Below are 12,415 nucleotides of genomic sequence, written 5' to 3' on the forward strand. Positions count from 1 at the left end.
TCAACTCAAACATAATTTCCTAAAATTTATTTAAATAATTTTTCATTTTACTGGATTATAATTTTATATATAATACATATATTTGATTAAGTTAACAATATTAATATTTAAATATTTGAACGATTTTTTTGGGAATCCATTATCGCTTCATTAGTTCATTCGTTATTTTTATGCACATGATTACGGCAGAGTTGTAATACGGATTTGGTAAAAATAATTGCTTTCAGGAGATTTACAGTACGAGCAAATTAAATCAAGATTCGATATTGAGGCCTATTTTAAGAGTATATATATATAATTTAAAGAAACAGTGGAAAGGGTATATAATGACACGCACATATACACATACACACAATGGAATGATGGACCACTACTGTACGCAACATATAAAATCCTTTTTACTCCAGTGAATTTAGAGTTAATAGTTGTTTTAAGACTTTGGTTTGTGATGTTTCACGTATCTCGCCGGCGAGGAACATTTCATCGACCACGGTGTATACTTTGTAGAAGTTGAACACCAAATCTAATTCACACACATTGTGGAAATACTCATTAAGAACTTCTACGAAGTTGTGTATGGCCTCCAAGTAGCAAAGATTATTATCATTAACATCCACACATATGCAAAAGTAGAGACCCGCATAACGACGATAAACAATTTTAAAGTTACGGAACTGAAAGTGATTAAAACATTAATAAATCCTAAGATTATTTCATATGTTGATTTTGAATGTACCTCTACAAAGTTCGTGTGTTTGGCATCCCTCACTGTAACCACTGCATGCACCTCTTCGATTAGTTTTTGTTTTTCATCGTCATCAAAGTTCATATACCATTTGGCCAAACGGGTCTTGCCTGCACGGTTTTGTATTAAAATGAAGCGTATCTATTGCGGACATATAAAATTAATATTCAAAAGTATATTAAATAATATTAAAGGGCGTATTTTTACCATTTTTCAGCAGGAAATTTGTTTTGTTTTCTAACTGTGGAAAAAATTACACTTCACTTGCTCTCTGCAAATTGATAAAAAAAATCTTTCTACTCATGCAGAGATGCCAAAAATCGTAGTATGGTTACTTGCAATCGCCAGAGTTGTATAAATAGTTGTGATAAGAAAATGGCTCATATGAGCCGGACTGTTTCTACTACTACTTTTTTGCAACTGTAAGCTCAAATGGCTCATTATGAGCAGCTCAAATGAGCAAAACTATTTTTTGATATTGATTTTTTCGTAATGAGAATGGGGGGCCTTCAAACCAATCCAACCCAAGATGTATTAAATATGCCTTGATCAAACCCATAAGTAATACACGGAATGTGTGTGTAAAGCGTTTGACGTTTGCCAGATGAGCCGGAGTGTTAATACTACTGCTTTTTTGCAACTGTTAGCATAATAAATAATATACAATTCTTATATACTACAAGTTGGCAGATTTCTTTTTTACTTGCAATAGACAAAAACAAACGGAAAGATGATAACAGCACTGACCAGAAGCATCTGCCAACAAATAAATAAACCACATATTCGGACATGTGCAGCCTCCGCAACTGTCAAGAAAACCGAAAGTCTTCACAAACAATACGATGTCTTGCAAGAAGAAGCCCTTAAGGAGCAGTGTATATTGGTGGACGAAAACGACAAAGCCGTTGGATTTTCCACAAAAGCAGACTGCCATCGTGTACATGCAGAGACCAAAGAAGTGAAACTACACAGAGCATTTTCAGTGTTCCTGTTCAATACCAAAGGAGAAATGTTAGTACAAAGAAGATCTGAACACAAGGTGAGTCTCTAAACATATTCCACTGCTATTATTTTTCATTACATATCATGTCATTTCAATAGATCACATTCCCCGATACCTACACAAATGCCTGCTGTAGTCATCCCCTGCACGACATTGAAGTCGAACGGGAGGAACTTAATGCTTTTGGAATACGAAAAGCTGCCCAACGCAGACTTAACTATGAACTGGGCATACCCACAAATCAAATACGGCCAGAATATTTTCATTATTTGACTAGGATACATTATGCCAACACAGGCGATGGCACTTGGGGTGAACATGAGATTGACTATATTCTGTTTTTGCAAAAAGATGTTGATCTCAAACCGAATTTGAATGAAGTGAGCGAAGTACGTTACATAAAACGTCAGCACATTGACGAGGAGATAAAAACATTTGATGCACCTTTGACACCCTGGTTTGAATTGATTTTAAAGAATCGCTTAAAGATGTGGTGGGATAATTTGCATCAATTGAAAAAATTCGAAGAGCACAATGAAATACAACGTTTTCTATAAAACATTATGGAAATCTTTTGTTATATTATTGTTAAGTACGTATGTATGTAGTAGATGTGTTTTAATTTTATACAAATATTGTCGAAAATTATTAAATTTATAATAAGACGATCATAATAAACAATAGACGATTTGCATATTCGAATATAAATTGAAACGAAATTAAATATACGTTATTATTGTTGTAACAGTTGTTGCTGAATTGACAGAGCTTGACCGAGTGAAATCGGGTCATTTCGATGCGTATAATGGGAATGGAATATGTATTTCATAGTATTGATATTAAGATTAGATTGTATTTGTACATCCAACCATATATCGATGGAATGATAGCAATAAACATGGTATCCCAAACGAGACAAAAATAGAACTCGTTTCTAAAAATTAAAAAGCTTAGCGAATTGGAACAGCATTTACTAATTAAAATGGAGAACCTATTGAATGTTTGTACACATTCAGCCCAATTATGAATAAAAAATTCCCCGGGAGTTTGTTCCCACTGAATTTGAATAGGAAAAATGAGAAAAGGCAAAAAAACTCCCAGGGAATTTTTATTCATAATTGGGCTGATTAGTTTTATTTTTACAATATTTAGTACGCGACATATATTCCGTCACGTTTTTAAAAGGGATTAGTTCAAGTTCATACTTTAACTCTTAACTAAGCCCATTATTTGCCGTTTTTACGGCCTTTTATAGGCACAAGTTTTTCCCATATAGATTTTGAAAACAGATACACTTACGATAGCGAACAAGATACACCTTTAAAATTTAAATAATAAGTTTGATGATTGATACATCAATATATCCGCTATAGTCCAAATCAATCTAACAGCCTGATTCTGTGTGAAATGTGTGCTAAATAAATTGTAATACGAAAAGATTGCTTTGGGAATCGAATTAATTCTAAATTCCATTTTCGAAATGAATTAATTCATAAATTTTATCTCTTAACCAATCCATTAATGGATTAATTATGAATTAATAGCTTTAAAAATACATATATTGAATGATACATTTTTCTTTAATTCAAATCTATTATTTATTTAAATTTAAAGTAATAATAAAAAGCCATAATTGGTCAAAATGACATTATTACAGAGCTTTATTACAAAAATGCTTGTAATTTTTTTTAATTAATTTTGTAAATGCTTGAATGCAAAGCAAAAACAAAACTGAATGAAGAAAATATATTTTAATGCAATTTGTATTACATATTTGAAATTTACATTTTACAGAAATTTAATAATTCAAATGTTGAATGTATTCTGTTATGTATTGAGGTCTTCAGCGCATTAACTTCATTATGTAACCCACAATATTGCTGTATGTCTGGTGTTACATCCTTACCAATATCAATACAAAAGTGGGGTAAGCTACCTTTTGGCATTCAAAAGCAGATGGAGCTGAAAAAATGTTTTTTGCACAGTAGCAAAAGTGGTGTAAGGTGAATATACCATTAAATAAATAGTTTGGGGTTACACCACTTTGCACGGATATCCTCAATTAACTTCATTATGAATTAATTCAAGCATGAATGAATTCTATTTAAATTAAAGCCTTTGAATGAAGTTAAAGAATTAGATTTTTGAAAATGATTTATGGAAGGAATGGATAACAATTTCGCTCGGAATTATTTCAAAATAGGTTTCGTTCGGAATTATTTTCAGACCAAAACGAAACCTAGTATTCAGCTAAAAATTCATTATTCGTCCTAATCCGAAACAAAAAAAACTTTTTCAAATGTACTAATTTCTAAAAAAAAAAAAAATGTTCTGCTCATTTTTAGCTGTCCTGCACTTTACATTGTCACATTTCTAAATATTATTGAATTCCTTATTCAGAATACAATCGTTGACCTCATCATTAAAATACTGTCAAAACGGCAACACAAAATTTATAAAAAACACACACATTTATTAAATTTTTCCATAAGGACACAATTTTTTATTTCAAGTTTCATTCACAGTAACAAAATTAAAGTCCTTAAATGTATTTATGTTTTTTTTATTATAGTTTTAACACAATTCAAGAAGACTTAAATTCAAATAGACAAGATAATTCTGTTTGATAATAATGTATATAATGAGTAATAAGGCTTAATAAATATAAAATATATAACAAACAAAGATTTAAATACATATATAAAAAATATTTACGCTTTCTTTATTAATTTCTGTAATAGTTTATTTTGATTTTTTTTTTGTTTTGGGAAGGAGGGGGTATGCAAAGGAGATGAGTATACTAAAACAAAATATAAGTATGTTTGTAAAAAAAGAAAGTCTTAAAAGAAAAATAAATAGCATTAATTGATTTTTTTTTTAAATTTTTTCATATTTTTTTTTTAGGTAATGATCACAATTTGCATATCAATCATGCGGCATGATATCAATGAGTAACTTACAAAACTAAATGTTGTATGCATATATATCTCTTCAAGATTAGTTTCAGTTTTTTTATGTATAAAAAAATATATGTTGTATGTTTTATAGCACTAGAAATGTTTCTCTTTTTTTTTAATATAAAGAATATAACGGTTAGTATTAGTAGTTTTAGAAGCTCTTAATTATTTAACTCTTTACTAATATAAAATAGAACACAATAACAATAAATGAATAAAATAATGGTAAAAAAATAAGAAGACTAATGTAATGTAATGAAATAAAAAATAAGATTTTAAATATTTACATGAATACTAAAAATAATAGTGTATAAATGAAATTGGCATCATAAATATATAAAAAATATAAATAAAACCTAAAATAACTACGGTTATTTATAAAAAGTAAAAAAAAAGTAAAGAAATATTAAAACAAGCTGCAGCACTGTTTGACAAAACGATAGTACATAATATTATTGTATGTATGCTAATTAGCATAAAATAAAGCAAACGCTTTCGTAAGCGGTAGTTTTGTTTAAAAAAAATATACAATTCCATGGTTTTAAAAGGCATACACATTTTGTAGCTTTATTTACAATGGAATTGTGTATCTTTTAAAACATGTTTTTATATAACTAAATTAAATTATACTAACTTATAACTTAGAGAGATAATAAAAAAAAAGAAATTCGATTATTTTTATTGAAATTATTGAAGTGGGCACATTTCTCAAATTAGTGAAGAAAATCTTTATTGATGAATTTATTATTATTATTTAGAAGAAACATGTTTGAGACACATTATATAATAAAATTCATTATTTCATGAACAAATTTCTATTATTAACCTCAAATGTTTGCAAGATTTGAGTATTATTAAGTTTGATGTTAAATGTAAACTTAAGGTTTTCTATTTCTCGATTCGTTGCCTCACATTGAAATGTCTTTCATTATTTTTCATTTCTTGCAAAAAAAAAACTTCTAAATCATCAAATTTCTTAAACAAATTGTTTACATTTTGTTATAACATTGTTTCAGGCAAAAATGTATTTAAATTAGCTGCTCTACAATTGCTTGTTAACATGACTACAACATTTTTGCATTAATGAAATCATTCATGCATTTGAAAATGTACCCACAATTTCATTTGTTTATCAATTAAAAGCAAAAATTCTTTTGTTTGTTATTTCCTCACTTCTCAAAAGTTTACTTTTAATTGATAAAATTATTGTTTGTTTTTATTTTTCAGTTTCTGTACTTAAATATTAAATAATTATCGTCTTATTGTGGTAAAACTTTCTTTGTTCACATTTAATAAGACGTCGTTTTTGTTTGTTTGTTTAGTTTTCTTTGAAGTTCAAACTTTAAGTTTAAAATTCCATTATTTTAAAGTGGTAGTTGTTGCTGTAAATTATTTTGTTTGATTTTCACTGTTTTTAAGGCACTTGTTTAGTCTCGATTTTTTTTTATTTGTTTTTGTTTTTTTTTTGTTTAAAGATTTTAAATCGTATTGCGTTTTGTTTTTTTGCTAAGCAAATTTAAAAACAAAAAACATTGAATAGTGTTAATTAGTGTAAAAGTGTTTTTGTCGTTATGTAGTATGTGTGTGTGTTTTTGGCACTTATTTAATAAAAAAAACTATAAAGAAAGAAAAAACTTAGCATCACCTTCACTTTATACCACTTTCATGAACTTCAAGGCTGCCAAAACGAATTTAAGAAAGACCAAAGAGTTTTAAAGCATTAAAGGCAGTAGCCAGAGCTACTTCATCGGGAGTCTTTTTCATAAAGGCAGCTATCATTTCCACTATGGCGGGTAAACTGCAGGGTTCATTGCGTTGAAATGTACAATATCTAAAGTAGGATAGAGGAAATTATTTTATGTTGATTCTCATTAAGATAATTTCTAGTAAATCGCTAACCTGTGTAAGTACAATAGAGAACGTTCTGTGATGCCAGTCTTAACGTGTTGCGGCAGCTTTGAAGCTCTTGTATTGGGATACATAAATGGTGAATCGGTTTCCACCAATAAACGATCTAAAGGTAAGGTTCCATTGTCAAGCAAGCGGCGTACGCCTGTATCTGATTTGTCCTAGAATTCATTAATTTTTATTGGTTTTAATGCTTAGAATGTAATATAGAGAGAATTTTTTTTTAATAATATGAAATGATTTTAAATTTAGAATGAAAGTGAGTCAAAATAGTGTGTTTGATATACAAACATTATTCTCACATGAAAATCTAAATTTTCACAAAAATGCTTTATAAATTTTTCAATAATTTTTACAATTTTCATATAAAAACAGAAATTCTTCACAAAAACTCAAACATTTTACTTTTTATACTAAAATCTCGATCTTTATACAAAAATGGTAATTTAGAATATAAAAAAAATTAATACAAAATTCGAAAAAAAAAACAATTTCAAATAAAAGTAGATTGTCAACTCAGCGACAACTATATCAACCGGAAGTTTTTCCCCAGAACTTTCGACGAAGAGAGCTGTTACAACAACAACTATGTCTATAACGAAATCCATGTTTATATAGAACTGTCTTTAGAAAAGTTTTTACAAAAAAATGTACAAAATACAATTGCAAAAAGCTAAAATCGTAAATATTTTCTAAAACAATTCTTTGATTTCAAATATTTTGATATTATTGGAAATTACGATATATATTTTTTGTCGGAAAACGTTCACGTACAATTTTTTTCTGTGTTGGGTATTTTGAGAAGCGGAATCACATAATAATTCTTCTTTAAACATTTTTAGGTGAACAAAATTAATTTTTTATCCAAAGTTGTTTTTTTAATTTTTTTAAATGTTTTAAATTTAAATTTTTTTGTTTTGAAAAAAAAAATCGGATTAAAAAATATTTTTTCCGATTTTGACCCATTGTAGGTCCTTGCAAAGGTCTTTGAAATATCTATCATTAGATACCCATATTGTCTATATTAATGACTTAGTAATCCAGATATAGGTAAAAAATCGAGGTTGTCCTGAATTTTTCCTTATATCTCAGCCATTTGTGGACCGATTTTCTCGATTTTAAATAGCAAACGAGCCGGAAGAATGCCGGAGATATTGATGTATGAATCGTATATGTAAGTTATTTGGGGGCTTCGGAAAGTTGATTTCAACAGACAGTCGGACATGGATTCTATAAGGATCCAGAATATACATATATACTTTATAGGGTCGGAAATTTTGAATTTCCGACCCGTTGAATTTCTTCATAACCGATCCGTTGAATTTCTTCATAACCGAGTTCAACTTTTGTAAGATCCCAGTAATTTTGCTAATACTGTTTGTTCTTTTTTGTTTCAAATAAATAAAAACCAGTTTAATGGAAATGAATGGCAACTAATAACTTACCTTGCATAAATAACCAGTTAAACTTATATAGAACCTTCTGTCCAAATACTTGATGGCTTCTTCAGCAGTGCCCATAAAACTTCTAATAATCACCGGAGGCAAATTCTCGAATCTAGAAAATGGCCACAAATATTTAAAATTAAAAATCGTTTGCTTTTATTTACAAAAATATGTTACATACTTGTCTAGTATATCGAGGACATCTTGTTGAGCTGAACGTTCGTGTATTAGAATCGATTTGCCCAAATTACATGCCAATAGTAGTTGTTTTTCAAAAATTTCCTTTTGAGACTCCGGATCGGAAAAGTCACGTTGATAATCTAAGCCACAGGGGCCAATTGCTACGCACTCTTGGGAGGCGGCAATTTCTTGAAATTCAAACCAACTACTAGGATCTTCGATGATTGATTTAGAATCGTGTGGATGAATGCCAGCAGTCGAGTAAATAAAATCGGGATAAATGCGGGAGAGACGAAGGGCTTCCTTGCTTGATTTCACTGAAGTGCCGGGTACCATCAGTTTTTGGACACCTGCGGAGACACAAACAAGTAAACATAAATTAAACAGAACTAATTTGTAACAGTATTTAAAACAAATATGAAACTATTTAACAAACAAACAAATACAACAGGAAAATAACAATAAATGTAAACAATAAAAAGAAATCATAAATTTTATCAATTGCCTGTTAAATGATACAAGCAACACATGAACAAAGAAATGGAAAGCAGATGAACAGATCAAGAATATAAACAGAAACACACAAACACAAGAGGTCACATCATCGCCCACACACACAAGACGACGCCCTAAAAAATATACATTCATACATATGTAAATTTGTACTTATGAAGACATTTCACGGCTCATGTTTTTCTTTTTATGAACAATGTTTATTGGAGATGTTCTCAATGATATTGAAAGCAGTGGTACTATTTAGTTCAATAAAGTACTGTTCGCAAAGGGATATTTTTCAAAATTCACAATAAGTTCTAAATTCATAATACCCATGTATAATTGAAGGGCTTAGGGTGGCCCAAAAAATATTTCATTCAGATATCCATCAATGGGCAACTGATGGTAGAGTTTCTAATATGATTATTACACGTGTTAAAAGTAAACATTTTCAATAATCCTATTTCGATTTTAATTTTGTGACTTATCGAATTACTGCACTAAGGCCTTCAATTCAAGATACATAGTACTGTACATTTACTTCAGGAAGGCTCAGATATTGATGTATTACAAATATTTTGTATGGCTTACAATATTTGTATATTTAATAAGAATTGTACGTTACTTTAAAACAAATTTGATACACTTGACTTGTCTCGTTTAATTCATCCAAGTGGAACAATTTATAAAATTCGTTATAGGTATTGACAAATTCTACTATTACAAAGCAAATTCTTTAACAAATATTTTGTAATAACTTAAATAAGCTAAGAAAATTATTTTTTTAAGTACTAGGTAGGTATATACAAAACAACATATTGATTGTAACGACTTATATAGATTTTTTATTTTTGTATATTCCACGACACAGGTCCCTTTAAATATTTGGGTTATGAATAAAAAACCGATTCGTTTGAATAAGATTGTGAAACATCTTCGAAAATGAGATCAAACATATTTTCCTTAATTTTTCAGTAGTTTGGAGTTATTGACAAAAGGTTTTACTATACTGGCCTAGTGATTACGCCCTAACTAGCAATATCTCACCCTCCCCCCAAAGTGGATGTTGCACTGAGATGTAATTGAAGTGGTAGCAAGTCGGAACCTTTTTTAAACTATATAGTTAGAAATAGTACCACAAAAATTCACGTACTACATACCAACACTGATCTTTTTAATGTTTAATACATACATATATGTTTCTACTTTCAAGTTCTGAATGGAAAATTCCTGTTGAATGTTGTCATATATGTCTACTTACCGGCATCTTTAGCTCTTTGTATGACCGAGTCCAGGTCACGACTATATTTTTTGTTGGTAAGATTTGCGCCTGCATCAATAACTATTAAATTTTCAAAACAATGTTTTATATCGTCCATATCGAAACCAGCCAATGGTGATGATGACACCTCCTCAACAGACGCAGCGGTAGTTGTTGTTGCTGTTGCCTGGGCCATGGTTGAATAGTTTGTAAAAATTTTACTACGTTGTGTTTTGATGTAATATTGCAAATTACTATTTTTTTATTATTATGTTTGTTGAATAATATAATGTTATTTATTCTTCTGCGGCACGTAATCAAAATCCCACCACTCTTCTCGCTCAGTCTTTTGAACTCTCAATGTGTTTTGAATTGTTGTGTTTGTTATTATTTCTTTCTTGAATTCAATTGACGAAAATAGCAATGACGAAATAATTATTATTTTGTTATATATTATGTATGGTCACTCTTTTTCTTTATATTTTCTTTACTATATCTTTTATTTTTTAGTTATCTTCCTCTGTATAATTTTGTTTTCGTTTTCGTATTTTAGCTGCTCCACATAAGTGTGTGTTTTTGTATGTAATTGAATTAGGAACACCAACAATGTTTCGTCTGATGATGATTAATAATGTGTCAATGTCGTCACAAGGAAAAGCACCTTCGTTTTGCGATTTTCTTTAGCACGTTTACTTAAGCAATGTATTTGTTTAGTATTATGTCTAAAGTAATTTTTATTTCGAATTTTATTATATTAATTTATTGAAATATCTTGGAATTTCTAAACCAAAAAATTATTATTGTAGGGAAATTAAGAAAACACACACACTCGACTGACTGGCTGCGTTGATAACTGACAATCACAGACAACAGAGTTGCTTATTTTCGTACTAAAATGTAATGGACAATTTTACAGGGCAATTCCCAAATAGTACTTTAGTAGCAATTACAACGGATAGCTATATTTGTACTTTGATTGCAGTAATTATATTTGTTTCAGTTATTACAAACTTATTTTAAGGTATTTTTTATTTCTATAACCATTAATAACATCTGAAATAACGATCTATATATTTCTTAAGTATAAACTAGGGTGGTTTTAAAAAATCGATGTCGGATTTTTTTGGGGGCACCCCAAATACTTAGATAAAAATAGGTCAAAAGTAGAGGTTGTGCTGTTTTTTCCTTATATCTCAGCCATTTGTGATCTGATTTTCTCGATTTTATAGCGGAAATGTTGATGTATGAAAGTTATTTGGGGAAAGTTGACAGACGGACATGGATATATCGACTCCGCTATCTATAACGATCCAGAACATATATACTTTTGGTAGCAAATGAAAAAAGTGATGTATAAAAAGACAAGATAATTTAATAGAAAGGGAGTTTAAGAAATTACCAAACCTGACTTCCCGAGAGGTTATCAATAATGTAAAATTGGAAATTAGTTCTCGAACTTTTAGCCTCAAGATAAATTAAACTGGTATTTGTTGCTATCGCCCCTCAAAAAGTCCTAAAAACAATAATATTTTAACTGGTACAGTCAGAAACGGAACACTGTTCTCTTTTCGGATGAATCCAAATAAAATTTAAAAGCAGTGTAAGACGGCCGAAGGAAAATAGACTGGAACTCAGCTATACAAATAATACAGTTAAGTTTGGCGGTGGCAATACAATGGTGTGGGGCTAGCCAACAAAATACTGAGTCACAAAAAGGACCAGATAATTTTTTGTAAAAACTAATCCAATAGTCATATTAGCCATACCCCTTGGGATTCATGTTTGGACATCTCGATGAAGCTCCTCACCTTGATGTTATGTCCCAATGGAAAATATACAGCGAAACCGGGGCTCCGAGGTGCACGGATATAATTCCATCTAAGAATTTAATACTTTTAACTTCGCAGCTGACTAGAGACTTTATGTAGTACAGCGGGGATCAAGTGAACATCAAATTTCGGACCACTAATTGAAATTGGCGTAGGAGCATTCGTGATATACTGATCGTTCTATTTCGAGTTCTATTTCGTCAGAAACACAAACTTAAAGTACGGTCACAATGGCAAATATTTACTTCAAAAAGCATAACCAGTTTTTTTTAGCACAAATTTGTTTGACATTGTTTACTCTTACAAATGTTTCGTAAGATCAAACAACATCAAATAAAAAAATACTAAATATTTGTTTTGAATTGTCCAAAGTAAAAGGATTTTTTAAATAAATAAACGCAAAATAAAATATATTTTATTTTGCGGTTAAGTTTTTTTCACAAATACATATTTGCCCCCTCCTTTAGACTTTTGAAGTCAGAGATCATATATCGCACTGTACAACACCAAAAAAAAAATTACGAGGTCCGACCAATAAATTTTGATAGAACAATAAGAATGTGCCAGAGTTGGGAAACTTTAACCCCCCCTC

The 12,415-nt window shown here is 29.8% G+C and overlaps 3 protein-coding genes across 4 annotated transcripts; 1 reads left to right on the top strand and 2 right to left on the bottom strand.

Moving 5' to 3' along the window:
• On the bottom strand, positions 1 to 1,093 carry AP-2sigma (adaptor protein complex 2, sigma subunit). Of its 2 annotated transcripts, XR_010576872.1 has the most exons (4): positions 953 to 1,093; positions 737 to 886; positions 338 to 674; positions 1 to 273 (listed from the first exon to the last, which is right to left on the bottom strand). XR_010576872.1 is itself a non-coding variant. In XM_065516508.1 (3 exons), the coding sequence occupies exons 1-3, from the start codon at positions 953 to 955 to the stop codon at positions 399 to 401; spliced, it is 429 nt and encodes a 142-aa protein (XP_065372580.1). In that variant the 5' UTR covers positions 956 to 1,093; the 3' UTR covers positions 1 to 398. The 2 variants fall into 2 exon arrangements, 1 of the variants encoding a protein (XP_065372580.1); XM_065516508.1 differs by having other exon boundaries at positions 1 to 674.
• Positions 1,094 to 1,422: 329 nt separating this feature from the next.
• Positions 1,423 to 2,472, top strand: Idi (Isopentenyl-diphosphate delta isomerase). The gene is made up of 2 exons (XM_065511207.1): positions 1,423 to 1,784; positions 1,847 to 2,472. The coding sequence occupies exons 1-2, from the start codon at positions 1,476 to 1,478 to the stop codon at positions 2,303 to 2,305; spliced, it is 768 nt and encodes a 255-aa protein (XP_065367279.1). The 5' UTR covers positions 1,423 to 1,475; the 3' UTR covers positions 2,306 to 2,472.
• Positions 2,473 to 6,010: 3,538 nt separating this feature from the next.
• Positions 6,011 to 10,855, bottom strand: LOC135964307 (3'-5' ssDNA/RNA exonuclease TatD). Its single transcript, XM_065516509.1, has 5 exons — positions 9,995 to 10,855; positions 8,240 to 8,588; positions 8,059 to 8,170; positions 6,605 to 6,774; positions 6,011 to 6,536 (listed from the first exon to the last, which is right to left on the bottom strand). The coding sequence occupies exons 1-5, from the start codon at positions 10,188 to 10,190 to the stop codon at positions 6,398 to 6,400; spliced, it is 966 nt and encodes a 321-aa protein (XP_065372581.1). The 5' UTR covers positions 10,191 to 10,855; the 3' UTR covers positions 6,011 to 6,397.
• Between the last annotated feature and the right edge of the window lie 1,560 nt (positions 10,856 to 12,415).

Source organism: Calliphora vicina, chromosome 1 (genome assembly GCF_958450345.1).
Source record: "Calliphora vicina chromosome 1, idCalVici1.1, whole genome shotgun sequence".
NCBI classification, from domain to species: domain Eukaryota; kingdom Metazoa; phylum Arthropoda; class Insecta; order Diptera; family Calliphoridae; genus Calliphora; species Calliphora vicina.

What these genes read in the sequence shown, in the direction of transcription:
- Idi (XM_065511207.1), top strand. Translation starts at nt 1,476, where the DNA reads ATGATAACAGCACTGACCAGAAGCATCTGCCAACAAATAAATAAACCA. An exon ending in AAAGAAGATCTGAACACAAG is followed by an intron (nt 1,785 to 1,846) that starts GTGAGTCTCTAA and finishes TCATTTCAATAG; the next exon opens with ATCACATTCCCCGATACCTA.
- AP-2sigma (XM_065516508.1), bottom strand. An exon ending in AACACACGAACTTTGTAGAG is followed by an intron (nt 675 to 736) that starts GTACATTCAAAA and finishes AATCACTTTCAG; the next exon opens with TTCCGTAACTTTAAAATTGT.
- LOC135964307 (XM_065516509.1), bottom strand. Translation starts at nt 10,190, where the DNA reads ATGGCCCAGGCAACAGCAACAACAACTACCGCTGCGTCTGTTGAGGAG. An exon ending in GTCCTCGATATACTAGACAA is followed by an intron (nt 8,171 to 8,239) that starts GTATGTAACATA and finishes GCCATTTTCTAG; the next exon opens with ATTCGAGAATTTGCCTCCGG. An exon ending in TAACTGGTTATTTATGCAAG is followed by an intron (nt 6,775 to 8,058) that starts GTAAGTTATTAG and finishes AATGAATTCTAG; the next exon opens with GACAAATCAGATACAGGCGT.